Source organism: Erythranthe guttata, chromosome 6 (genome assembly GCF_056151865.1).
Source record: "Erythranthe guttata isolate IM_541 chromosome 6, IM_541, whole genome shotgun sequence".
Taxonomy (NCBI): Eukaryota; Viridiplantae; Streptophyta; class Magnoliopsida; order Lamiales; family Phrymaceae; genus Erythranthe; species Erythranthe guttata.
Window position 1 is genome coordinate 15241468 of NC_142538.1, and position 26109 is coordinate 15267576.

General features: G+C 34.2%; 4 protein-coding genes, 1 long non-coding RNA gene and 1 pseudogene across 5 annotated transcripts; 3 read left to right on the forward strand and 3 right to left on the reverse strand.

Moving 5' to 3' along the window:
- Positions 1-938: 938 nt before the first annotated feature.
- Positions 939-1781, forward strand: LOC105958280 (transcription repressor OFP13). The gene is given in 2 exon segments (XM_012982286.2): positions 939-1625; positions 1755-1781. Coding segments are annotated over 2 exon segments (672 nt in total). The 5' UTR covers positions 939-980.
- Positions 1782-4095: 2314 nt separating this feature from the next.
- On the forward strand, positions 4096-6521 carry LOC105958299 (mitochondrial ribosomal protein L51/S25/CI-B8 family protein). Its single transcript, XM_012982308.2, has 3 exons — positions 4096-4344; positions 5412-5518; positions 6071-6521. The coding sequence occupies exons 1-3, from the start codon at positions 4115-4117 to the stop codon at positions 6241-6243; spliced, it is 510 nt and encodes a 169-aa protein (XP_012837762.2). The 5' UTR covers positions 4096-4114; the 3' UTR covers positions 6244-6521.
- Positions 6522-6940: 419 nt separating this feature from the next.
- On the reverse strand, positions 6941-7772 carry LOC148770253 (RNA polymerase II C-terminal domain phosphatase-like 4 pseudogene; annotated as a pseudogene).
- A 3252-nt stretch (positions 7773-11024) lies between these two features.
- LOC105958269 (RNA polymerase II C-terminal domain phosphatase-like 4) lies at positions 11025-13577 on the reverse strand. Its single transcript, XM_088819076.1, has 8 exons — positions 13447-13577; positions 13305-13345; positions 13119-13210; positions 12838-13018; positions 12450-12739; positions 11813-12004; positions 11624-11662; positions 11025-11525 (listed from the first exon to the last, which is right to left on the reverse strand). Exons 1-8 carry the CDS (start codon positions 13575-13577, stop codon positions 11229-11231), a joined length of 1263 nt encoding a protein of 420 aa, XP_088675202.1. The 3' UTR covers positions 11025-11228.
- A 1655-nt stretch (positions 13578-15232) lies between these two features.
- LOC105958300 (uncharacterized) lies at positions 15233-17009 on the forward strand. Its single transcript, XR_001172829.2, has 2 exons — positions 15233-15827; positions 16783-17009. It is a non-coding gene; the product is annotated as an uncharacterized LOC105958300 (long non-coding RNA).
- Positions 17010-17962: 953 nt separating this feature from the next.
- On the reverse strand, positions 17963-20205 carry LOC105958268 (RNA polymerase II C-terminal domain phosphatase-like 4). Its single transcript, XM_012982273.2, has 8 exons — positions 20131-20205; positions 19738-19820; positions 19553-19625; positions 19272-19452; positions 18883-19172; positions 18262-18453; positions 18126-18164; positions 17963-18034 (listed from the first exon to the last, which is right to left on the reverse strand). Exons 1-8 carry the CDS (start codon positions 20203-20205, stop codon positions 17963-17965), a joined length of 1005 nt encoding a protein of 334 aa, XP_012837727.1.
- Positions 20206-26109: the final 5904 nt, after the last annotated feature.

A 26109-nucleotide genomic window follows, 5' to 3' on the forward strand; every position in this document is an offset into this window, starting at 1 on the left:
CGGAAATAATTCTTAAAAATCCGAATTTTTGAAAAGTTACACTTATAATGTTAATTCGAATCCCGCCGATTCCGATCTGATGATTTCAAATTTTGGAACAAGTTTTTTCCTTTCAATTACCGAGATTCCTATTTTCCATTTTGCAATTTGTTTGGAACATAGTTGGCTGTAGTTTTTCGCTTCAAAAAAAAAAAGAAATAAAGAAATAAAAAATTTCATAAGTATTAATTACAATTTGAACCGTCCGATTTCCACACCTAGTATAACTAATAAGTTATATCGTTGCAGGATCAACAATCCTTACAACATATCAAACTCACAAAAAAAAAAGTAGAAAAGAAAAAAGTGATAGTAATATTTATGAATTGATGAATGTACAAAAGAACCCTTGAATTACATTTATATATGTTGTGTGGACAGAGAAATTGAAGGAAGGTAAGAGCAGTATAGTAGTAAATGTAAGTTAGTTAAGGTCACTGTCATATTCTTGGTTGTCTCTTCTTAATTACATTAGGCATAACAGATATGCATTCAATTCCGAATCATAAGCTTTTGGGCTTTGGTTTTCATTTGATTCTCGAGAAAGATGTTTTGGGAGAAAAATTTGAAAATAAAATAAAGTTTGTTTGTATTTTAAAAGGAGACAATTTGTACTGTAGCAAGAAAACAAGAACCGTAGAAAAAAATGTTGAATATATATATATATATATATATATATATATATATATATATATATATATATATATATATATATATATATATATATATATATATGTCAATGATACAATAATAATTTTATTATTCCAACCTTCATACCACATATCACCCACATTATAATATCAACCGTCAACCCTAACACCACCCACAATACCCTACCCTCCTAACTATTAATACCCCAACCCACTACAAAATAAAAGCTCAAAAGCTCTTCACACATTAAAAATAAGAACAATTTCTCATCAAGAAAAAGGCCCAAGAAAATGAAAATCCCCTCAATATTCAAGAACAAAGAAGCAACACAACCATGGCAATCATATTGGCCCTTATGCACCCATCCGAAAACCCTTTCATTTCGAGCAAGCAACGAAGCTATTTTCACGACGACTACTTTTCTCAGCTTCGATACTACTAACTCCTTAGAATGTAGTCTTGTTCTCGAGGAGAATGAATCGTTGGAAGTGGTGGTCAATGGCGTAAGATTGCATTCTTCGGAGAGGTTGTTTTTTGAGCCAGACGAGACGAGTTCGATAGTTAAAAATTGTAGTGATCAATATATTGATCGTGGGATGTTTGTATTCAAGGATAGCGTGGCTCTAGAAATGGAATCGGATGATCCTTATTTGGATTTCAAGAAATCCATGCAAGAAATGGTGGAGAGGGATCAAGCTAATAATAATAATTTGTTGGTGAAGGATAGTTGGGATTACTTGGAAGAGTTGTTAGGGTGGTATTTAAGGTTGAATGTGAAGATGAATCACCGTTTTATTGTCGGGGCATTTGTTGATTTGCTTAATGGACTTGCTCGTGATAAAGGTAATACTATGTGTTGTTCGGAATCGACTTCGTATTCGTCTGCTTCCTCTTCTTTCTGATCATCTCCTGATTCCCCGACGAATATATATATAGTATTTTTTTTTTTTGTATGGAAATTTTATGTTATCATATATATAACTAGCTTTCGCCTTTAGATGTATCATGTATGTATGTATTTATTGATTTATTTTTATGTCTTTAGTATTTTTAATTAAATTTAGGTGGTGTTATACGCTTTTCCAAAGTAATTATGAACTTTTTAATGTTTAAAAAAACTGATTTTGAACCAAAACAAACTCATAATCACTTTAAATTTTTTTTGCAAGCATCACCTTAATCGTTGAAGAGAAAGATGTATAGTTTGTAGTTAAAAAGTGTATTTATCTCAATGCACCAACAAACAATTGATTTTTGGTTTGGGCCATAATTGGATGATAAATTTCATGAATTAAATGCATACCATAAACTTTGTGGTAAGTATACTGCTAAACATACACACCCACCAATTACTAAATTTTGGATAAATTACAAAGCCCCCTAAATTTAGGTCAAATTATGAATACACCCCATCTATCCATAATTACTAAAATCACCACAACATTTATTTCCTTCTTACACCAACCTCCCTACAATGTGATTTTTTCGCTGAATACTTTTTAGTCCATAGAATATTCTCCAAAAAATGACAATTATACCCTGCAGACATGAATTTCCCTTTTATTTTACTTTAAGGTAAAAATTATTCTCAAATACTAAAGAGATTACACCATTTGTTAGAGCATCTTCCACCGTCATCACTATTTTTTCACCAAATCCTATTTTTGATGGTTAAAAAATGAGTTTATCTCTCACCCTTAGCACACCATTCTACGATCTCACTATTTTTGGTGAAAAAATAGTGTATTTAGTCTCCCATCAATTCCATCCAATTTTACACTAAATAATAAAATAATAATATTTCACCATTTTCCTATTTATAGAGAATAGCATTTGGTTTGGTCTCCCATGGCATTTCATCAAATATATCACACAATTATAAATTTAATGTTAATTTAATTTTAGTCTATTTTAATTTAAAAAATATTGATTATAGATCCGATTATAAGTAATAATTTTATTAATTATATAATCTTAAAATTGTGATAAATTCAAAAAAACTATTGAAACATGAATGAAAATCAACGTAAATTATTATACATATAATAAAACCACACATAAACATACTTTCATAACTTAATGCATAAAAATATTACAACAAAATTAATAAAAATAATTTCATAACTTAATGCTAACTAAGTAGTTTATGTGTATTTCATTTATACAATTTGTCTTGTAATTTATTTTGTGACGTTATAATGTTATGTTTTTATTGTTTTCTGATAATAAATATATTTATTGTTTAAACATATTTATTAGAGCCAAACATATTTTTATTTATTTATTTAATAATAATAATAATAATAATAATAATAATAATAATAATAATAATAATAATAATAATAATAATATTATTATTATTATTATTATTATTATTATTATTATTATTATTATTATTATTATTATTATTATTATATTTTCTATAAATATATTTATATACTAATATATTTATATATTATCATATTCATTAATTAACACAAATATATTTTATATTATAAATTGGTAATCACATGAAATTAGCTAATATAATAATTTTATATGCTAATTATAAAATGGTGTTAATTACACCAAATCCTATTTTAATTTCTATATTTGATAGGAAAAATAGGATTTGATGGAAAAAAATGGTATAATGGTGGAAGGGTGGGAGATGCAAATTTCTTCACCAAAAAAATTGGTGAAAATATAGGATTTGGTAATATGGTGATATAGGTTTTGACCACAATGGGAGACTAAAATCAAATCATCATAATTTTAGGTGTAATGCTGATTTAGTTATTTAATTTGGAAGGTTAAAAACACCTAAATTAGGTGTGAAAAATAGGAAATGGTGTAGGGTGGAAGATGCCCTTATATCCTTGACTTTTTAATATTAAGGGTAAATTACAAACACCCCCTGAGGTATGGCCAATTTACAAAAAAATCCCTTTTGTTTGGATAATTATATCTACTCTCTCAACTATGATTTTTCTTACACCTCCACCCTTATGCTGTCAAATTCAACATAATCATCTAAATTTCGTGGAATGTGCTCTACGTTTTGTGTGAAAATACAGTTTCTGACACTCCACAATCAGATATATACAAGCCAAAAAATACATATTATGATCATCTTGCTTCAAAATGTAGAGTTCGGATGGGATAAAACGGGTACAAAAGTGATAATATTCCATATAATCTCGAATATTCCACTAAATTTGAGGAGTTTAGGGGGTGGTTGTAATTATCCAAACAAGAGGGGGATTTTCGTAATTTGACCATACCTCGGGGGTGGTTGTAATTTACTCTAATAATAATGATTAAAAACTTACTACTAGAACTTCACATATTTAATAATATGTTATGCAATATATATGAACTAAATATTAATAAAATGTAAATTAAGAATTCTATCATATACTAATTTAAAAAAGAAAATGAAGAAATGAGGGAGAAAAGAGGAATTTCGAGAGAGGAAAACTCAGTCGAACATATTAACGCCATTGCCACTGCCGAAACACACACACACACACACCGCCGTCACAGCTATTCCGAAGAAAAGATACAATCTTTCGAAGAAAAAGAAGATAAAAAAATGTCAATAAGAGGTGTTTGGCAACTACAAAAGCTTGTTGTCAGTTACTGTAATTGGGGCGGCAGTAGCAGAGGAATCAGGTTTACCATTTTGCTCCCTTTTAATCTAATTTCTTCGAATTGCAAAGTTTCATTTGATGTGTTGATTTTAATTTGGGAATACGGTTATTCTTTACTTCTGATTTCTGAATGACCTAATTTTTTCAAAGAAATATGAACGATTTTTTTTTTTTTTGTTTTTTTTTAATTCCTTGTGAATTTTGATATGTGGAATCGAGTGGGAATCAGCAGAATATGTTCGCGATTTTTGGAGTAAATAAGTTCTCTTACGAATTATCTCCAATTATTATTTTTTAGTGTTGGAAGAATATTAGCTGATAACTGATTAGGGTTTTTAATTGTTTCACATTCATACAAATGCGGCACGATTCCAAACAGATTGCTTGTTTTAAAGTTGTGAGTGCTGATGGAGATGTGTGTATCGTTGAGGCGCTTTTTAACAGTTTGTTGCTCGAAGTATCCGCTGCATTTTGCTTTAATATTTATATAGGAGGGGATTTCTAATCGTAGCTCCATACTTGATACATAGAGGTTCTCGATTTCTCAATGAATAGACTATGCAAGTGATATATGAAGTTTACCAGGGATTTACGTAAGCTATCTCATATAACATGTTTCAACTGTTTAGTGTACTATTCTGATGCTATGACCGTGTTCTTGCATGCTCCACCTCTCTCTCGGAACAATTATGCTGAAAACGCGACATAAGCACACTTGTGATTTTTCATTTTGTTAAAGAATCTCATTGTTTATTTTGTTTGTTATACTATTGAGTCCTATGGAAATATTGGAAAGTTATAGTTAATATGAAGCCATAGAATTACAATTATGGCCGAAGGTTACGAGAGTTTAATAGGTAATATGAAGCACGTAGTTTAGTTATAGGCACATGGATCTATCTTACGAAAGCCCTTTTCTCTCGTCATATTATGTGGCGGCTGTATTTACATAATACTGTGAAAGAGTTTTGATAAAACGATTAAGTTTCTTTTTCTTCTTCTTCTTCATGTTAATTGTCTTGAGTGATTCAGTAGCAATTGTTTTTACAAAGAAGGCTAACTATTTTTGTGTATTTGGCTTTGGTTTAGGGCATTTATGGAGTCGCATCTCCCAGCTTTTGTGGAGAAGAATCCACAGCTTGAGGTGGTCACTGAACTCAACCGTGGTTATCATCCCTTTCTAAAGGGATTTTACAGTAAGATTTCTCTCTCTCGATAATTTTCTGCTACTATTTGGATAATTTATCATACGAATTTGTTGACCTCTTTGTCATAGATGTTTTAATTTATAATGAAAATGGAACTTGTACACCTGTTTGTCCGGCGGTAAGAGTCTATAAAACATGCTGCGAGCTGATATTGTTTCGATTTTCGAAGAGGTCGAGAAATATAGGAAGTACGATGGTATGTCGTTTCGTTGATCTTTGTCATGGCTTATAATATAAGAAACCTGAATTTAATCCGTTTTCTTGGTCATAATGTAAAGCTTGCAATGGATACATTTCTGAGGTAACTGTAATGAAATAATAGTTTACTCGAGTTTGGTGAATGGAGATTATCAATTACACGATGCTTTATAAACAAACCAGGATGCTCGTTACTTTCAGATTGATACACTTTTATTTATTTTTGTCACTTTTTGATGCCAAACGAGGAGCATAAGCGTTCAACTTCCAAGCAAACATTTCTTGTTTATAAAGATGACCCGCGAATTCATGTATTGATATATTTATTTATTTATTATGCAGAAAACAAAAACGAGCGAGTTGTCTGTGTGAAGAACACGACTCCCGAGGAAGTACTCCAATGTGCAACAAGGCTAAGAAACTCACAGGGGAGGAAAGTGTTGAAGTTGAAGACAAGGCATGTGGCTAAGCATCCTAGTGTTCAAGGTACATGGACTACCGCTTTGAAGATTTGAGAGAAAAACGAACCAAACGAGGTTTTATTACTTCTTTGTTTTGCTTTCACTACATGAAGACTTGCTTAGTGAGAACTGGCTATAAATTGTTCTCTTTTTTTTTTCTCGGAATATTTATAAATAGTACCCTTAATTGTTGTGACTATTTATTTCTAAGGGATCTTCATATTGTAGCTTCTATTCAGGTTATCAAGCTTTTCCTTCCGGTACGATAATTGTTTTTTCGTGGTTTTAATGGATATGAATTGCATCTCCTTATGCTGCTTTATTCCTTGAAATATTGTGTGTTGCATAGTTGCTTGAACCCTTTTCGGTTTAATTTTAATATTTTTATTTATTTATTAATGACTTTATTTATATAATATTTTTAATCGGTCTCGACTCATGTACAGCTCGATAAATTAATATATTTACAAGAACTCAAATAGACTCTAGAAATCTGAAGCTGCAAAAGTTTTAGTAACAATAGAAACAACGATATACGAATTTGCCATTTTTGTTTATTCATTTCTTCCTTCTTCGTGACAAACGAAATACGAAAAAACTGAAATTATTTTCATCTAGTAAATGTCTGATTAGGGATCTCTAAACACTAAAAAAATGAGTGAAAAAAAATTCTTTGTTGGTGGACGAACGGGGAAATTTTCTTCGGGCTGCTTTCGGCACATATGATTGGGCGCTGATATCCAGTTCGGATTCACCAAGAACTTCTTCTCGTTCGCGGCCCAATCGATTTATCATTTCGTAAATCGATAGAAACCACATGTGTAACACATGCCTCTGTCTCATCGCACCATTCAGCACCCAATTCCTCCGCCATTTTCCTTAACCGTAACGAATAAGTGCTGATTTTACCACTAATAAACACCACTCTACACCCTTTTAATACTTCTTTTCGTACACTTTTCAGCACCTGTAACCAAATCAAATTTACCGATATATTTACTAACAATTACAAACGAAACAAATATATATATATATATATATATATATATATGGCCCTGACGCAAATTAGGTTTACGAAAATAAGCCGATTAAATAGACACTTTATCAGTTAAAGAAACTCTTAAATAAGCTAATTTAAATGTAAATTACTTAAATACCAGGTGAAAGAACAAACTATGGATCTGTCGAAGAATTTCAAGACTAGTGACTAATGCTCCTTCGGACTCGCTTTCGTCATTTCTCAATTGAGAATGTGATTTACGGCCGACGCTAAATTGCTTCGTACTAGTAGGAACAAAATGATATCGTTCTACAACTATTAAATTCTCTTGGTGCTTTTTGCTCCACACCTAAAATAAATAAATTAAAACGAATATTCGTTAACCCAAATAATAATTTAAAAAGAATTAAAGAGAGTTGGTAAAAAAAAAAATACCGATTCTTTATCATCAAGGATGACGATTGCGTTTTCTTTCCCCGGCCAAAACAACGTCGAGACTCTTCTCAAACATCCGTTTGGAATCATCTCGTGAAACGATTCTTGAATTGAAGTAGATATTTTCGGGGTCGAGCAATTTCGCCATTTCTAATGCATACATGCGCTCGCCCATAGTGTATATATGCAACTCGAATAATGTACTAGCTTCTTTCAAGAATATTCACATGGATTGTAAATATTTTTTTAAGGCTTTCTTTAAATAATAGAAAAATAATTTTATGATTAAATAATTAGATGAATCTACTTCAACATATGAAATATGATTAAATGCAAGTAGTACAATTGATCTAAATCGAGCCTTTAATTATCAACTCAATGTAAGAAATTTCACTCAATCCTATAAGATCTTGAATTGTAGCCACGTGGAGTTGCTTTGAAATCGAATAATACGCTCTAAGAGCAACTCCAATGCTAAATATCAAAATTGGATTATCAAATGCTCATTTGATATTTAAGATAATATTTTAAAATACATTTAAAATTCATATACTCCAACCACGGTAATCAAATTTCATTATCAATTGGAAGTTTTTTGATAATTTTATATGTAATTGCCACATGTCAATTTGTGATTGGTTGGTTAGGTAGTTATTTTTTTGGTAACTCAATCTGCAGGAAGTATTTTTAGATTCAAAGATGTGAAATATCAAAATACAAACCCATTTTAATAACCCCTTTGGAGAACAAATTTTTAAATTTTAGTAGTCAAATGGTAGTTAAGAGATTTGATAACTCATTTAATAACTCCATTGGAGTTGCTTTAAGAATTGTAGTTTTAATAGTATTTTTCTTTTTCTTGTTATGTCCCTATTTACATGAAATTTTACTCAATCCTATAAGACTTTCTTCCCCTATATACACTCTAAGTAGCCACTTAAATGATAGTTTATTGAATTCTCATTAAGTGAGAGGTGTTCTTTCTTTTTCTTTTTCTTTTTTTTTTTTTTTTTTTTTAATTTTTTTAAAGAGAGGCGTTCTTTCTGTACCCTTGAATTCAACAAAATACCACCACGCTGCTTACTTTCTTCATGTTCATGCTAGCTAATTAATTTCTATTCACTGAATTATTTTACAAACTTAATTTCCCAAGGCTAATTTGTCCATAAAAAAATAGAAGAAACCCTCTTCACATTCTCACTTTTATAGTTTTATAGATAAAAAAAAAAAAAAACAAACTATAGGGATATAATAAAATAAACTAAAGAATTTTTTAACAATAAAAATAAAAATAAAAATAAAGTAGTTTTGAATGCAATAACTCTTTTTTTAGATAAACTAAAGAATTTAAGATCATCATCCCCAGCAACAAAAAAACCATTACTATAGATGATAGCAACATAGAAATTAAAAGTCAAATTCAACTTGCAGTATGAAATTTATAATCATCCAAGTTTTTCTATTTTTAAATAGACTACGGAATTTAAGATCCCCGTCCCCAACAACATTAGAATCCATAATATATATGGGAGCAACGTATAGATTAGAAAGCCGAATTTAACTTACAGTATGAAAACATGTTTGAATATCAAAGTTTCAAATATTTTTGTTACATTCCTAACTATTTATTGATCAATTGAAAATTGATAGTTGATAGTAAAATTTATCTTGAATATGTTTGCATGAAAATATATACAAAAGAAATTATATAGAAATAAAAACTTATATATATGTTTATAAGCATATTTATAAATATACCCCTATAACTTTAATATTTACATATTTTTTCGAATTTCCCGTATCCCCATTTTTAGGATATGTCGTTTCCCCGTGTCCGTTTTGCTGTATCACCGTTTTCGTATCCGTGCTACATAGTTGTTTGATACGCGTAAAAACTACGTATGAAAAACCGCAAGTGTACAGTATCGCGTTTTGTAGAATAGTGAATTCCAGATATCGATCCACAGGGAATTAAGTTCCTAAATTTACCAAGTACCGTAATTATACTATCCTAAACTTTATCTAGACGAACGAGAATGGATGGGAGAAATAAAACTAAAAAATAAACAATAAATAAAAAACAACGGTCCGCCAGTAAAAGCGAGGAATTTCGACGTGTGATGGCTTCTAGGGTAAAATCCACCAGTGTACTATCGATAAAGATCTACAGATTTGAATCTAATGTCAATTCTATGTTCGCTAACCCAGACACTAAAATACCCTAACCCCCATCTCCAGTGTAGTTAGAGTCTACCCACAGCTCCGACGTCTCCGTTCAGAACCTGATATTAAGAGAGCATTTTGGTCAAGTCCTTAAGGGCTACCCGAGGTGCATCACGTCTCCGTTTCCACAACCCGAGCTATATTTTCCTAAAATCAAACAAGAAATCCTCTCTCGAGTTCATTCCCATTTAGAATCAATTCAACTGTTGACCAAACAATCGAAAGCATTTAATACAGGAAAACATAAACATAATCAAAGAACGACAAATAGATCACAGATCTGGAAATCAAAATCAATATATACAAGGTTTCATTTCCCTAGAAGAAAATGCTTAGTTCATTACAAACATAGCATCAAAATGAAGAACACGAGAAATTATAAACTAAACGTAAAGAAAAGCTTATGAAAAACCCGAGTCGAAACCCTCGTCGAAGCTTCCCGCGAAGAACTGTCGAAAACCATAAAAAGTCGAAGAAGAAGTCGAAGGAAGAAGATGAAGAATGAAAGGGACTTTCTATTTATAGTGAAATGCAAAGCTTCCTCAAGAAGCTTTGCAAAACAAAATATCTTCCTCAAAAGGCGTGCCCAGATCGCGATGCGACTTCCTGGATCGCGATCTGAATCTTTAATCATTTCAGCTCTGTAAGACCCCCAGATCACGATCCGGAATGCTGGATCGCGATCTGGGTCTTGATCCATTTCAGCTCTGTCAGACCCCCCAGATCGCGATCCAACTTCCCGGATCGCGATCTGGATTTGACCCCAATTTGCTCTCTGTAAGACCCCCCAGATCGCGATCCGAAAAGGCTGGATCGCGATCTGGGCTTCTGCGCCATCTTCAAACACTGTTTTGACCCTTTTTTAGCCCGAATTTGACAATTTTGCATTTCACAAAAGTTGTAGATATTGAAGTTAGCTTTCTAAGGCCACTTGAATCAGCTAAATCGGAGGTGGTATGAAAACGTTATGCTTGAAATACGAAACAGTGCCACACCCGCGATAATGCACTTTTGCACGTGTTTGGTTTGATTTTCGGCTTCGCTTCCAAAATCGTTTCGAATCGGCAAAAATAGCTTCTCTTTACCTAAAATATAAATAAAACAAAAATAACATAATATATACAAATAAAGCCGAAAACTCGAACGAACGAAGACCAAAACTCGAAGATTCGATAAGTAAAAGTTGTGCAAAATGAACACTTATCATTGTTTAACAATCATTCAAAAGTAAGAAATTCCCATTTCATCTAGTAAATGTATCTCTAAACACTAAAAAAATTGAGTGAGAAAAAATTGCTACTATAATTGTAAAGAAAATACTAATTACATAAATTGATGCAATCTATTCATAAAACTAGCCTCCTTATTCAGAACCAAAAAATTATTTGTCCGGCGGAGGAACGGAGAAATTTTCTTCAAGCTGCTTTCGACACATATGATTGGACACTCGTATCCAGTTCGGAGTTACCAAGAACTTCTTCTCTTTCATAGCCCAAATCGATTTATCATCTCGTAAATCAATAGAAACCACATGTGTAACACATGCCTCTGTTTCATCGCACAATTCGGCACCCAATTCCTCCGCCGTTTTCCTGAACTCTAACGAATACGAGCTGATTTCATCGCAAAACACCACTTTACACCCCTTTAATACTTCTTTTCGTACACTTTTCAGCACCTGTAACAAAAATCAAACTTATCGACATAGTTACTAACAATTACAAACGAAACAAATCAATATATATATACTAAGGCATCGGGCGCAAATTAATATACCTTTCTCAGGTCCCGATCCTCTAGACTATCTTTGTGCCCCTGAAGCAAATTAATTTAAAAAATAAGCCAATTAAATAGACACTTTTAAATAAGCTAATTTAAATGTAAATTACTTATATAAGACAATTAAATAGACAATTCATCTGTTAAATAACTCGTAAATTAGCTAATTTAAATGTAAATTAATACCATGTCAAAGAACATAGTATGGATCTGTTGAAGAATTTTAAGGCTATTAGCCAATGCGCCTTCGGACTCGTTTTCGTCACTTTTTAATTGAGAATGCGATTTATGGTCGTCTCCAAATTGCTTGCAACTATAAGCAAAAAAGTGATATCTTTCTATTACTATTAAATTCTCCTTGTGCTCCTTGCACCACACCTGAAATTGAAAACAAACGAATGTTAGTTAACACGATCGTATCACATTTAAAAAACAAATCCCGAGTTTATTGCAATTAGTACCCCCGTGTCATGTTGAATTGCTAAAAAAACTATCCCATGTTATTTTATTAGCAAAAATCCCATATGATCTATTTTTTTAGCAATTACCCCTGTTTAGGGGTTGTGTGCTAAAAAAATGAATTATATGGGTTTTTTTGTCACTAAAATAACATGGGTTAATTTTTTAGCAATTCGATATAACAAACGGTTACTAATTGCAATAAACCCCTTTTTTCCCCTAATAACGATCGAGTAATAAATTAATCAAAATTAAGAGGAAAAAATAATCAATCGCATGCTTCGAGGCAAAACTATTCCTAGTGAACAAATTAATCGATCACAAGTACGATTTAAGAATTAAATAAGTTAGTAAAAAAAAATACCGATTCACTATCATCAAGGATGACAGTTGCATTTTCTTTCCCCAAAACAACGTCGAGACTCTTCTCAAACATCCGTGTGGAGTCATCTCGTGAAATGATTCTTGAATTGAAGTAAATATTTTCGGGGTCGAGCAATTTCGCCATTTCTAATGCATACGAACGATCGCCCATAGTGTATATGTGCAACTCGAATAATTTACTAGCTTCTTTCAAGAACGTGTTCACGTACGGCCTCAACTTAGTCAACATCTTCATCGTATCCACTCTGAATAGGCTGCTCTTTAAATATTCTGATAATTTAAAAAAAATAGTCGTAAAAAAAAATCATATACGAAAAATTTCTCAAGCCAAGGACCGTATTATAAATTGTTAAAGAGAAAAAAAAAACCTGGCAAAACGTCTCTTTCGCAATTTAAATATGTTTCTTCACTCGTAATATCGGAAAGGTCAGCTGAATTGAGGAGTGTATGATCTAAATCAAGAACCAAACTAAGATTTCTATTGCGTAGCAATCTTTTCGAGTTTTCGTCGCGTAATCGGTCCATCTCGTTACTAGCAAGCGGCAGATTCTGCGTGCATGCATGCAGATAAATTTTAATTTAATTAAAATTGAAGAGTTAATAAAATAATATAGAACAGATTTAATAAAATGTATTTAAAGAAAATTACCTTATGAATGTACCTCAATGCAACACCGTCATCATTTATTAGCACATGACACTTTAGGCACAATCGTCCGAAAGGAACATGATCTTTACACTCTGCATTCGATATTAAAGGCACGAACTCGTTTTTCAATTGTAATTACCTTTTACTAAGATAAATTAAAATTCCAACTAACCACGAACGCATTACCTGAAATTGGTGTCGGTTCCCCGAGACACGAACTTTTAATTCTACAAATTATTAAAATAAAAAAATTAAAAAATAAAAATCGAAGTATGGTGATCCGTAACGTGACGTGTAAAAGCAATTAACTTCATTAGCCAAAGTATACCTCTGGAGATTAGTATCTTGATCTTCCTCGACATCTTCAAAATTAGCCGATGCCAACTCAGCATTGAGAAGCGATACGGAATCTTCGATACTTGACAAGTGTACGAGTGATTCCTCTGCTATAGTACTCATCTCTCTGTCAATCCATTCAGAAAACAAATTAATAGAAAACATTAACATAGAAAAAACGGAAAAAAACTCGAAATAATTTGACTTGTAAGCAATGTAGACAACATTCGTCTTAATAACATTAATTTTTGTTTTTCCTTATGCACAATTTTTACTATAATAAACCAAAGTTCTCCAACAATACTCAAATTCTTTCTCTAGAATATTCCGAGAATTAACTTATTTCTAGTTCTTGCATTTAAAAAAAAAAAAAAAAAAAAAAACTTATTTCTAGTTCTTCGAACCTGAAAGCAGTAACCCTAATTATTTGTTTTTAATCAAAATTTTCAAAATTCGTTGACCAAGTAAAATCCCAATTGCAATGCATATGCTGTATCCAAAAGCCCTAATTTATGTTTTAAAGAAGTACTTAAAAAAAGGATTGGCGAAAACCCAAATCTTGAAATTATGATTTTCCACAAAATTCCTAAAAACGTAGTTACCTTTGTTTTTTAATTATATTTGATAGAATATTCGATGTAGGGGGGGGGGGGAGTGAATATACGAGCATATAGGTACATGTTTCGATCGGAAGGGATTTATATATATACATACAAAGTTTCCAAACAACGCGGTACAGTTTAACGATTTAAATTATTTTTTTATTGGGCCCACAAGCCCATTCACGGGCCCGACCTATGAGAAAAAAATATTTGATTGTCTCTCTCTCTTTTTTTTTTTTTTTTTACAATAAAATTAACTTAGACTCCATATATTCCATATTATCCACAAAATATGTCCTCGAATATGTCACTTTTAAGGATTTATGTTCGGTCATCAAATTCGTCAGTCAACTTAGACAGGAATATCACGTGTGGTGCATGCAATGTCGATCTGCCGTAAAAAGTCGACATGGCTTACACCCTAAGTCGAAAAATTATGCGTAAGCCTGAATAGCTCTCCTATGTACACATCCCCAGAGAGTAGCAACGAGCCTTTCCTCTTCTATCTCGGTGATTCTGGGGGAAAATGAGCCCTTCCTCTCTAGCTCCTGTAAGGCAGCTGTCTTCATTCTGCTCGTCAAAGACCCATGCGTCATAGGCATCGTGTCCGACTGATAAATCGTTTATCCTTGCGCTAGCGCTAGTCAAGTATATTTGGATTTTGATTGGAAGTTGAAAAGGAGGAAGATTTGAATCCTTTTCCCCTCTTAAGATAGGGAACTCTGGGGATGAGGACAGTAAGAAGGATTTTTGACTAGATCTGACCGAAAAACATGATGTGAAGTGATATATGGCAGTCGAACGTTAATCTGGCACACAAATCAGAAGATCTAAACTCAATTCCTAAATATCTAACTCGCTCCCCCAATTCTCAATTTTCATTTCACTCCTCATTCTGTAAACCCTAGCCATCCAATCCCAAATTATCATTCAATCGCGTAAACCCACTCCCAATCGTAAAAAAATATGAAGCCGCACATTCCAGAGTTGTTCGCTCGAAGGTGCCGCGCACGGAGTGACTCCGATATTGATTTTACTCCAACTACAGGAAGGATCTTTGAATTTGTAGCTAATTTTGTTAAATTGTGTCAAAATGTGAATTTTTTATTGCTATTTTTTGTTTTTTCCCCTCTTTTCTTGATATTTTTTTTTACTCAAACACATAAATAATAGGGTAAATGAGTGATAACCCCCTACTTTTGAAAATATATATGAGGAGGTCCAATGTTTTTTTCAGCTCTAGCCAAAAACCCAAATTTTGATCTTAATTAGGTAGACCCCCTGGACATAGTGATGTGACTATTGTACCCCCAATGGGCCGTTGTTATGAAATAAGGCCACAGACCCTAACTTCTCTCCACCCAAACCCTAACTTCTCTCAATCCACAACCCATCCCCCTCAAAGCGCGGCTCACGCCGTCTCCCTTTCATCTGCTATTTTCTCCCATCTCTCTTCTGTAACGACGTGAACGAATTCATCGAGGAGATCAAAAACCTCACCCTCCAGGCCTACCATCTCGACCGGCCAAATGGGGCGTAACCTTCTAGCAGCACAATCGCTCTTCGGCCTCTTTCCCGGCGTACACGGCGGTGCTCGATCCACAACCTGTACATCTCTCCCGCCCCTCTCTCCCTCTCTCTAACTCTCTCGCCAGATCTGTCCGATCTATCTTCCATCTCCGTGGCTAGGAGACGATTAAGGGTGTACACGGATTCGGAGCCATTGTCGAGTCCGTCGCCGCCGCCAAGATCTGAAGCCATCCAGTTGCAGGTTTTAGCTATTTTCTCTCCTATGTCATATCCCCTCCCCTTTTTATGAATATAAATGACTTTTACTTTGATTTAGTTCTAGAAAAAATAGAGTCAAATTGGTCCACAAATGATTTGAAGAATTTCCTCACGAATGCATTGAACTGATTGAAAACTATGCTAGAGTATGCTGTCGTTAATTTGCTTCTAAATAACATGAATTTCTTTTTGGACTATAGGTCATGAATAATGCATAACTATGATGTACAAAATTTTCAGATTTCTTCAATGATTGAAATTGAGGTAGAAGTAGGACTTGGCCGTTATTGTTGCCGAAGTAGTCACAAATACGGTATTGTTGACTATGCAGCTTTAGTCTTTGGTGTTCTGCTGGCTCACAAATCATGTTCCATTTTATGACAACAAATTTCAAATTTATAACAATATATAGTAATATGTAGTAACATATGCATATGCTTGTGTGTTTTGTTGGTTATGAGTTGATTTATAATGTAAATGTTTAAATGGGTGATTTGAGTCAGGTGAATATACAATTATATGTAGTCATATACAGTCATATGTAGTCATATATTGTCATATAATACTGTCATATAATACAGTCATATAATACTGTCATATATAGTCATATATTACAGTCATATGTAGTCATATATAGTCATATATTACAGTCATATATAGTCATATATTACAGTCATATGTAGTCATATATAGTCATATATTACAGTCATATATTACAGTCATATGTAGTCATATATAGTCATATATTACAGTCATATATAGTCATATATTACAGTCATATGTAGTCATATATAGTCATATATTACAGTCATATATAGTCATATATATTCAGTTAAGTAAATTTATCAACAAAAAAAAATTATGTTTTTTTTGTATTTTTCATGTAATCTAACTCGCATGTTCCATTTTGCTCTTTAACTTGTATTTTTTTGTCGCAGGTTTTGCTTTTATTATGCTTTTATGACATTCAGGGAATAAGATGCGATGAAGTGCCTAATGAAGTTGGATTCATGCTACAGTAGTCTAGACTTTATGTCACTATATATTAATATAGATAATTGTAGATAACTATAGTCACCTGTAGTAACATATAGTTATATGTATGTTATAGGTTTTTTAATGTGTTCATGTTTGAAGAATATATGCATGTGATTGTATTTTTTTTATTTTTTGTTTGTTAGTTGATTTATAATATCAAGATCTAAATTGTGAATTTTATTTATTAGTGTAGATGAATTTTGGGGTAAAAAGAGAATACATGACTATATATAACTATACTTTCAGTTCAGGAATTTTACTAAAATTTGAATTAATAAAAAAAAAATTAAAAAAATTAAAAAAAAATTTAAAAATTTAAAAAATTGAAATATTGAAAAAATTGAAATATTAAAAAAATCGAAATATTAAAAAAATCGAAATATTAAAAAAAATATATTTTATAAAAAAATATACTACTAATAAAAAAAAGGTACAATATATGTACAGGAATAAAAAAATATTAAATTAAAAATTAAGATATATGCAGTACAAAAATATTAAATGCAGGTTCAAAATGATAAATACAGTTGGTGAAAATGCTGAATGCAGTTGGGCGAAAATTGCAAATAAGGGCACAATAGTACTTTTGCCTCTCCAGGGGTGTATCTCAAAGAAAGATTTTTAGGGGTGGACCTATGCCTATATATTTTCCATATGAGGGGTGTATATCAAATGGACCCTAAATAATAACCTTAGATGAAATGGGTAAACCGACTTGTTTGTTTTACCATTAAATTTAGTATTAGTATTAGTACTAGTATTAATATTAGCATTAGTATTAGTATTAGTATTAATAATAATACTAATATTAGTACTACTAATATTGTATTTTTAATCGGCTGACTCAGAGACAACTTGATAAATTAGTAATTTCGTTAAACTTAAAATATAGTATAGTTGCAAGAATTCACGTAGACCCGACAAGCCCTTTTCGGGCCAAACATGAAAAAACCTATTCAGCATATGTAACCATTTGCTACAATAATTTCATAAGTTGATGCACTTTCTTCGTAAAACAAAAAATTCTTTGTCGGTGGACGAACGGGAAATTTTTCTTCGGGCTGCTTTCGGCACATGTAATTAATTGCTGATTTCATCACTAAACACCACTTTACACCCTTTTACGACTTCTTTTCGTACACTTTTCAGCACCTGTAACAAAATCAAATTTATCGATATATTTACTAACAATCACAAACGAAACAAATATATATAGTAAGGCATTGGACGCAAATTAATATACCTTTCTCAGGTCCCGGTCCTCTAGACTATCTTTCTGCCCCTGAAGCAAATTAAATTTTAGAAAAGTAAGCCAATTAAATACAGTTAAAATTTCTCTTAAATATGTTGATTTAAATGTAAATCACTTAAATACATACCATGTCAAAGAACAAAGTATGGATCTGTTGAAGAATTTTAAGACTATTAGCCAATGCGCCTTCGGACTCGTTTTCGTCGCTTTTTAATTGAGAATGCGATTTATGGTCGACTCCAAATTGCTTGCAACTATTAGCAAAAAAGTGATATCTTTCTATTACTATTAAATTCTCCTTGTGCTCCTTGCACCACACCTGAAATTGAAAACAAACGAATGTTAGTTAACACGATCGTATCACATTTAAAAAACAAATCCCGAGTTTATTGCAATAAGTACCCCCTGTGTTACGTTGAATTGCTAAAAAACTATCCCATGTTATTTTATTAGCAATTAGTAGCCCTGTTTAGGGGTTGTGTGCTAAAAAAAATGAATCATAGGGTTTTTTTTTTGCGACTAAAATAACATGGGTTAATTTTTTAGCAATTCCATATAACACACGGGTACTATTTAATTGCGATAAACCCTTTTTTTTTCCCCTAATAACTATCGAGCAAAAAATTATCAAAAATCAGAGGAAAAAAGAATCAATCGCATGCTTCGAGGCAAAACTATTCCTAGTGAACAAATTAATCGATCACAAGTACGATTTAAGAATTAAAAAAAAAGTTAGTAAAAGAAATACCGATTCACTATCATCAAGGATGACAGTTGCGTTTTCTTTCCCCAAAACAACGTCGAGACTCTTCTCAAACATCCGTGTGGAATCATCTCGTGAAATGATTCTTGAATTGAAGTAGATATTTTCGGGGTCGAGCAATTTCGCCATTTCTAGAGCATACAAAAAACCGCCCATAGTATATATGTGCAACTCGTATAATTTACTAGCTTCTTTCAAGAATGTGTTCACATACGGCCTCAACTTAGTCAACGTCTTCGTCAAGTCCACTCTGAACAGGCTGCTCTTCAAATATTCTGATCATTTAAAATACTGGTATAAATAATTCGTATACGAATTCAAACACACGACCGTAAAAATTGCTAAAACAAAAAAAAAAAAAGAAAAAAAAAGACCTGGCAAAACGTCTCTTTCGCAATTTAAATATTCTTCTTCATCCGTAATCACGGAAAAGCCAGCTGAATTGAGGAGCGTATGATCTAAATCAAGAACCAAACTAAGCTTTCTATCACGTAGCAATCTTTTCGAGTTTTCGTCGCGTAATCGGTCCATCTCGTTCTTAGCAAGCGATAGGTTCTGCATGCATGCATGCAGATAACTTTTTAATTTAATAAAATTGAAGAGTTCATAAAATAATATATAACATATTCAATAAAATGTATTTAAAGAAAATTACCTTATGAATGTACCTCAATTTGAGAGATGAACTTTTAGATACCTCCAGTTTGCGCCTTTTATTTCTACAAATTCTTAATCAGAAGAAAAAAAAAATTTAAAAAAAGAAAAAAAATTAAAAAAACATAAAATTAATTGATCCTTCATCAGCTCAAGAAGTATATATATATAAATATATATATATACCTCTTCAGATCAATATATTGATCTTCCTCTACTTGTTCAAAATCGACAAACGATGCGAATAATTCATCTGCTATAGTACTCATCTGTCAACGCCATTCAGAAAACAAAATTACTATAAAGTATAAACTTTAACATAGAATAAAAAAAAAACGAAAAACTCGAAAACTAACTTGACTTGTAAGCAATGTAGACAAGAGATATAAAATTAAGTCTTTAACTACATTAGTCCATTATTTTATTTTATTTTCAGAATTGGTTGAATATATTGCAACACAAATTCTCCAGCAACTTGTAGGGAATATTCAGAGAATTAACCCCTGATTATAAGTATCCTAAAAAAGATAATAATAAAAAAAAACCCTAATCTTGAAATTAAGATTTTTAACGTTATACCTTCTTCTTCTTTTTTGTTATTTCTTTTTTATACGACTTTCGATAGAACACAAGTTTTGATCGGAAGAGATTCATATTTTCAGAATTTAAAAGGGCAGAACAAAAGCGAAAATAAAAGTGGGAGAGAGATTCAGCGGTCTACCCCATATATATAGATGTAACATATATATATATATATATATATATATAGAGAGAGAGAGAGAGAGAGAGAGAGAAAGAGTTTCCAATTAACGAAGGCGGTGGTAGAGTTTGACAATGAATATAATTTGTATTGGGCCTACAAGCCCATTTTCGGGCCTAAGCAATGAGGAAAAACTATTTGATTAAACGTAATTTTACGTAACAAACAATTTCAAGTATCTTAATTCTTAAAAAGTAATTATATAAAGATTAATCTTTTCTTTTTAAAACCAACGAGCTTATATTAGGGTAAAGATGTAAAGGAAAAGAATCAAGGCTTGCGTTTAGCCCTTTGACCAGCTGATTTGTAACGGATGAATCACAAGATTCCAGCCTCTAATTATTTGCTGAAATTCAGCACCATAATTGTATGTACAGCTCATCTCTAGATCAAGTCTTCTGCTCATCTCTAGATCAAGTCTTCTGTAACTATTTATACACACATAGTATGTGAATGAAAAGTGTGTCTGGTTTCATTGTACTGTGTAAATCTTATATGGTATCACGAGTTTTTCTCTCCCACGAGAATTGATCCAAACCTTACTTCCGCAAAATGTCTTCACCCACCAACCCCGTTTCTTCACCCACCATGTCTCAGTTAATTGCAATTAACGCCGCCTCACAGTTACCATGGAAACTCACACCCTCCAATTACCCTTCTTGGAAGGCTCAATTCGAGTCTCTTTTAATCGGCTACGATCTCATTGGATACATTGATGGGACTCATTCTTGCCCACCTATATCCAGTGCCTCTTCCACTGAAGACATTACCACCCATTTAATTTGGGTTCGTCAAGACAAGCTTCTTCTCAATGCAATTTTTGCCTCGGTTTCAGAGTCCATCATGCCAATGATTGCGACATCTCAAACTTCGACTGAAGCTTGGTCTCGACTTGTTCGCCTCTACGCGAGTAAATCCCGAACTCGTGTGATGCAACTCAAGGAAGAGCTCACTCTCATGCAGCGTGGAAGTCGGACGGTGTCCGAATTTCTTCATGCCATCAAGTCACTTTCTGATGAGCTTGCTGCAATTGATCGTCCTCTGTCAGCCGATGATATCACCCTCTATGTTCTTCATGGTCTTGGTCCTGATTTTCGCGACATCGCTGCCCCAATTCGTGCTCGAGAAACTGCCTTGTCTTTTGAAGAACTACATGATCTTCTTGTTGGTCATGAATCTTATTTGAAGAGATTGGAATCAAACAACACCTCTCAAGTTGTTACAGCACATTCAACCCAACGATGGAATAACAACAAATCCAAACAAAAGAAGGATTATCCAAGGAACAACTCTTCCAACAATCGACAATATTCTCAAAGAGGTTATCGCCGAAATCACAACGTTGGACAAAAAGTTATTTTCTGCCAGATATGTGACAACTCTGGTCACATTGCGAAACAATGCTCCTTATTTCGCTCATCACATGCCACTGCCAACTACACATCCGCAGCAAGAGGAAAAGAGAAACCTTGGCTCGTCGACTCCGCAGCATCTCACAACATTACTTCTGACATGACCAAACTGACCATCAATCCTGAATATGACGGTACAGACGAAGTTCAAATTGGTGATGGGTCAGGTTTGAAAGTCACGCATGTTGGGTCGATGAATTTAAAATCCTCTAACAAAAAATTTGTCCTAACCGATACACTTTGTGTTCCACAAATTAGCAAAAATCTTATTTCCGTTCATCACTTTACTAAAGTTAATAATGTGTATCTCGAATTTCACCCTTTTTTTTTTCTTGTGAAGGATCGGACCACGGGGATGACTCTTCTTCAAGGCCGATGTGAGAGTGGTGTATACCCCTTTCCTGTTGATCTACAGCTCTCTGGATCCTCTATTCAAGCTCATGTCAGTGTTCGTACATCTCTTAATGGTTGGCATAATAGATTCGGTCATCCTTCTCCCAAAATTGTTAACCAGTTAGTTAAAACATTTACCTTACCTGTCATTTCTATGCCGTCGTCATCTTCCTTGTGTACCTCTTGCTCATGCAATAAATTACATAAGTTACCTTTTGCCGGTTCAAGCCTTATTAGCACTAAGCCTCTTGAGTATGTTTACTCTGATGTATGGGGACCAACTCCCTCCCCTTCAATTGATGGTCATCGTTATTATGTCATTTTTATTGATCATCATACTAAATATGTCTGGTTATATTTGTTGCGTCTCAAATCTGATGTTTTAACGATATTCTCCAAATTTCACAAAATTGTAGAAAATCGTTTTACGACCAAGATTCAACATCTTTACACAGACACTGGTGGAGAATTTGTCGCTCTTCGTCCATATTTGTCAAATCATGGCATTAGTCATCTCACTTCTGCCCCACATACTCTAGAGCAAAACGGTACTTCGGAACGACGACATAGACACATTGTAGAAACCGGTAAAACTCTCCTCCATCAAGCTAATCTTCCTGACACCTATTGGTCACATGCCATGCTAACGGCAGTCTACCTAATAAACAGGTTGCCTACCCCCATATTAAACAATAAGTCCCCTTTTCAAGCCATCTTTCATTGCTCACCAAATTACACAAAACTTCGCATTTTTGGGTGTCTATGTTATCCATGGCTTCGTCCATATAGTACAAACAAATTACAGTCGAAGTCTCTTCCTTGTGTGTTTGTTGGCTATTCTACTAGTCAAAGTGCTTATCTGTGTTATGATCCCGTATCTAAAAAATTATATACATCCCGTCATGTTTTGTTCGATGAAACTATTTTTCCTTTTGCTAAAAACAACTTGTTTCACTTTGAAAATTGTTCTAACCAAGAGTCATCCACACGAGCACTGACTGAGCATACTACGGGACCAGCAGGGCCAACGTTCATCAGCGTTCAGGGAGGCACTCCTCCATCGCCTCGAGTTTTGTCTTCCTCTACATCTGATACTTCTAGCCCCACTACAGATGGTTCCACTATGTCTGTTCCTTTACCACAACAATTGCCGACTCTTGACAATCGTGATGTTGTGCCTCAAAACAATGTTGATGGTTCAGATAGAAGCACCAATACTACTCATTCAGATTTGCCTCGGGTTCGCACCATTACCACACGGTCAATGAATAATGTTTTCAGACCTAAACAATTATTTCTTGTGAGCAAACACCCGTTACCGCCGTCTATTGAGCCGACTTGCTTGTCCCAAGCCTTAAAGGATCCTCGTTGGCGTCAGGCCATGGCTGATGAGTTTACAGCTTTAGTTCGACACGGAACTTGGGATCTTGTTCCACACAATTCTCGTTACAATCTCATCGGGTGCAAGTGGGTTTACAGAGTGAAGTACAATGCTGATGGCGCAATTGATAGATTCAAAGCTCGCCTTGTGGCTAAGGGATTTCACCAACGTCCAGGAATAGATTTCAAGGAGACTTTTAGTCCAGTTGTAAAACCCGCAACTATTCGCAGTGTTCTTGCTTTAGCGGTAACAAAACGATGGTCTATTCGTCAACTTGATGTCAATAATGCATTCCTACATGGCTCACTCGAAGAGGATGTTTATATGACCCAACCACCTGGATTTGTTGATGCTGCCCATCCTTCATTTGTTTGCCGGTTACGAAAATCGCTATACGGACTTAAGCAAGCGCCACGTGCCTGGTACCACGCTCTCAAGGATTTTCTGCTATTTATAGGTTTTAGCAACTCTCGGGCTGATTCTTCCCTATTCATCTATAGTTCAGATGACGTACTGGCTTACTTCTTGGTTTATGTGGATGATTTAATCATTACCGGCAACAAACCCGCTTTTATTCAGCACGTCATTCATCAACTAGGGACAAAATTTTCGCTCAAGGATCTTGGCAATCTTCACTATTTTCTTGGTGTTGAAGTCCTTCCCACCTCGTCTGGTATCTTTTTAACTCAACACAAGTACATTAGAGATTTGCTGAACAAAACCAAGATGGAGGGAGCTAAGGATGTTTGCACACCTATGTGCACCTCCACTCCTCTTCATCTTAATGACGGCACACCCTCTGTGGACTCAACTGAATATCGACGGGTAATTGGTGCTCTTCAATATTTGTCACTAACGCGGCCAGACATTGCCTTCGCCGTCAACAAACTTGCACAGTTCATGCATAAACCGCATTGGACAGCCGCAAAACGTCTACTTCGCTATCTTAAAGGAACCGTCAATTATGGTATCTTAATCAATAAGTCAGTCTCGATGGACCTTCGTGCCTACTCCGATGCTGATTGGGCCGGAAATAGGGATGATCGGTCTTCCACTTCGGCTTATGTGATCTTTCTTGGTACTAGCCCAATCTCATGGAGTACCCGAAAACAACGTGCTATTGCTCGATCATCCACAGAGGCTGAATATCGAGCCTTGGCCACGGCTACCTCAGAAATTGCATGGCTGCAGTCCCTCTTTCGTGAACTGAGGGTTAACCTTCGTGCCCCTCCTTCTCTGTTATGTGACAATATTGGTGCTACTCAGTTAAGCTTGAACCCCGTACATCACTCTCGGATGAAACATATAGCAATTGACCTGCACTTTGTCCGTGACTATGTTACCAAAGGCTTACTCAGTGTATCTCACGTTCACACCACTGATCAGCTAGCGGACCTTCTCACAAAGCCAATGAGCCGGTTACGACATCAATGGCTACTTTCCAAGATTGGAGTTACTGATGGCACCTCCATCTTGAGGGGTCGTGTAAAGGAAAAGAATCAAGGCTTGCGTTTAGCCCTTTGACCAGCTGATTTGTAACGGATGAATCACAAGATTCCAGCCTCTAATTATTTGCTGAAATTCAGCACCATAATTGTATGTACAGCTCATCTCTAGATCAAGTCTTCTGTAACTATTTATACACACATAGTATGTGAATGAAAAGTGTGTCTGGTTTCATTGTACTATGTAAATCTTATAAAAGATGCCAAATTGAGGGGTAGATCGGACCCTCCAAGTTAGCAAGCTACAAAGAGTTCGCGAGAGCATGAGCTGGCTTATTACAAATACCATGGAGACTCTATCACTACAAAAAAAGAGCTTTTAAATAACGAAACAATGGTAACAATTGTAAAATTTGTCACAATAAGTAGTCTATGGTAACGAATTATAATTATTGTCACGAATAATTCATTGTTTTGTAACGCTACTATATAATGTGGACGTGGTGTAGGTAGGGCAGCATCAAAACTAAAACCTTAATAGTTCCGGTAGGTGGGGGGCTCCAGTGCAGTCGAGGGACGAGATTCTTTGGCATAGGAGGGTCGAAGCATGCAGCCCGGTAGATACTAAGGTAATTTTGGCTCCAGCTCCATAATTCGCAGCTTTCTATACCCGGCTCTCCATGCGCTTCTCGGTTCCTTGAGTCCCAAGATTTCCAGCAAATAACCAGTGCTAGGCAGAAAAGCTCCTTAGAGATATGGCGACGGAAGAGGGAAACATTGGTCGATTTAACATTCCGTAGTCGGTCCAGCCACTGTCGAAATGTGGTTGTCTCCAAGATCAAAAGGATGACCTTGCCACACCACTGGCAGACCCCTGCAATAAATCAAGGCATGGGTAGTTGTTTTGTTGAGAGCCACACTTACCACAAAATGGACTAGAGGTGATGTGGCATGCAACGAAAGTGGGCAACATTGGTCGGTTTAATATCCCCCGCAGCCCGCCAAATAAAGACGATCTTAATTTTCGGAGCAATAGTACTCAAACTCCAAAGAAATTTCCAAAAATATTTGTCTTCTCTGCCGGAGGAAAGCTTGATTTCTACAGTTAGTGACATGACGCTGCAGGGTGCTATGATAGCAAGACTTGACCGTAAAAAGACCGGAACG

Coding starts and splice junctions, on each gene's coding strand:
- LOC105958299 (XM_012982308.2), top strand. CDS start 4,115: ATGAGGGAGAAAAGAGGAATTTCGAGAGAGGAAAACTCAGTCGAACAT. Junction 4,345..5,411: donor GGCAGTAGCAGAGGAATCAG/GTTTACCATTTT, acceptor GCTTTGGTTTAG/GGCATTTATGGAGTCGCATC. Junction 5,519..6,070: donor CTTTCTAAAGGGATTTTACA/GTAAGATTTCTC, acceptor TTTATTATGCAG/AAAACAAAAACGAGCGAGTT.
- LOC105958269 (XM_088819076.1), bottom strand. CDS start 13,577: ATGAGTACTATAGCAGAGGAATCACTCGTACACTTGTCAAGTATCGAA. Junction 13,019..13,118: donor CATTGAGGTACATTCATAAG/GTAATTTTCTTT, acceptor GCATGCACGCAG/AATCTGCCGCTTGCTAGTAA. Junction 12,005..12,449: donor TCCTTGATGATAGTGAATCG/GTATTTTTTTTT, acceptor TTTCAATTTCAG/GTGTGGTGCAAGGAGCACAA.
- LOC105958268 (XM_012982273.2), bottom strand. CDS start 20,205: ATGAATCTCTTCCGATCAAAACTTGTGTTCTATCGAAAGTCGTATAAA. Junction 19,626..19,737: donor CAATATATTGATCTGAAGAG/GTATATATATAT, acceptor CTTCTGATTAAG/AATTTGTAGAAATAAAAGGC. Junction 18,165..18,261: donor ATACTTTGTTCTTTGACATG/GTATGTATTTAA, acceptor AATTTGCTTCAG/GGGCAGAAAGATAGTCTAGA.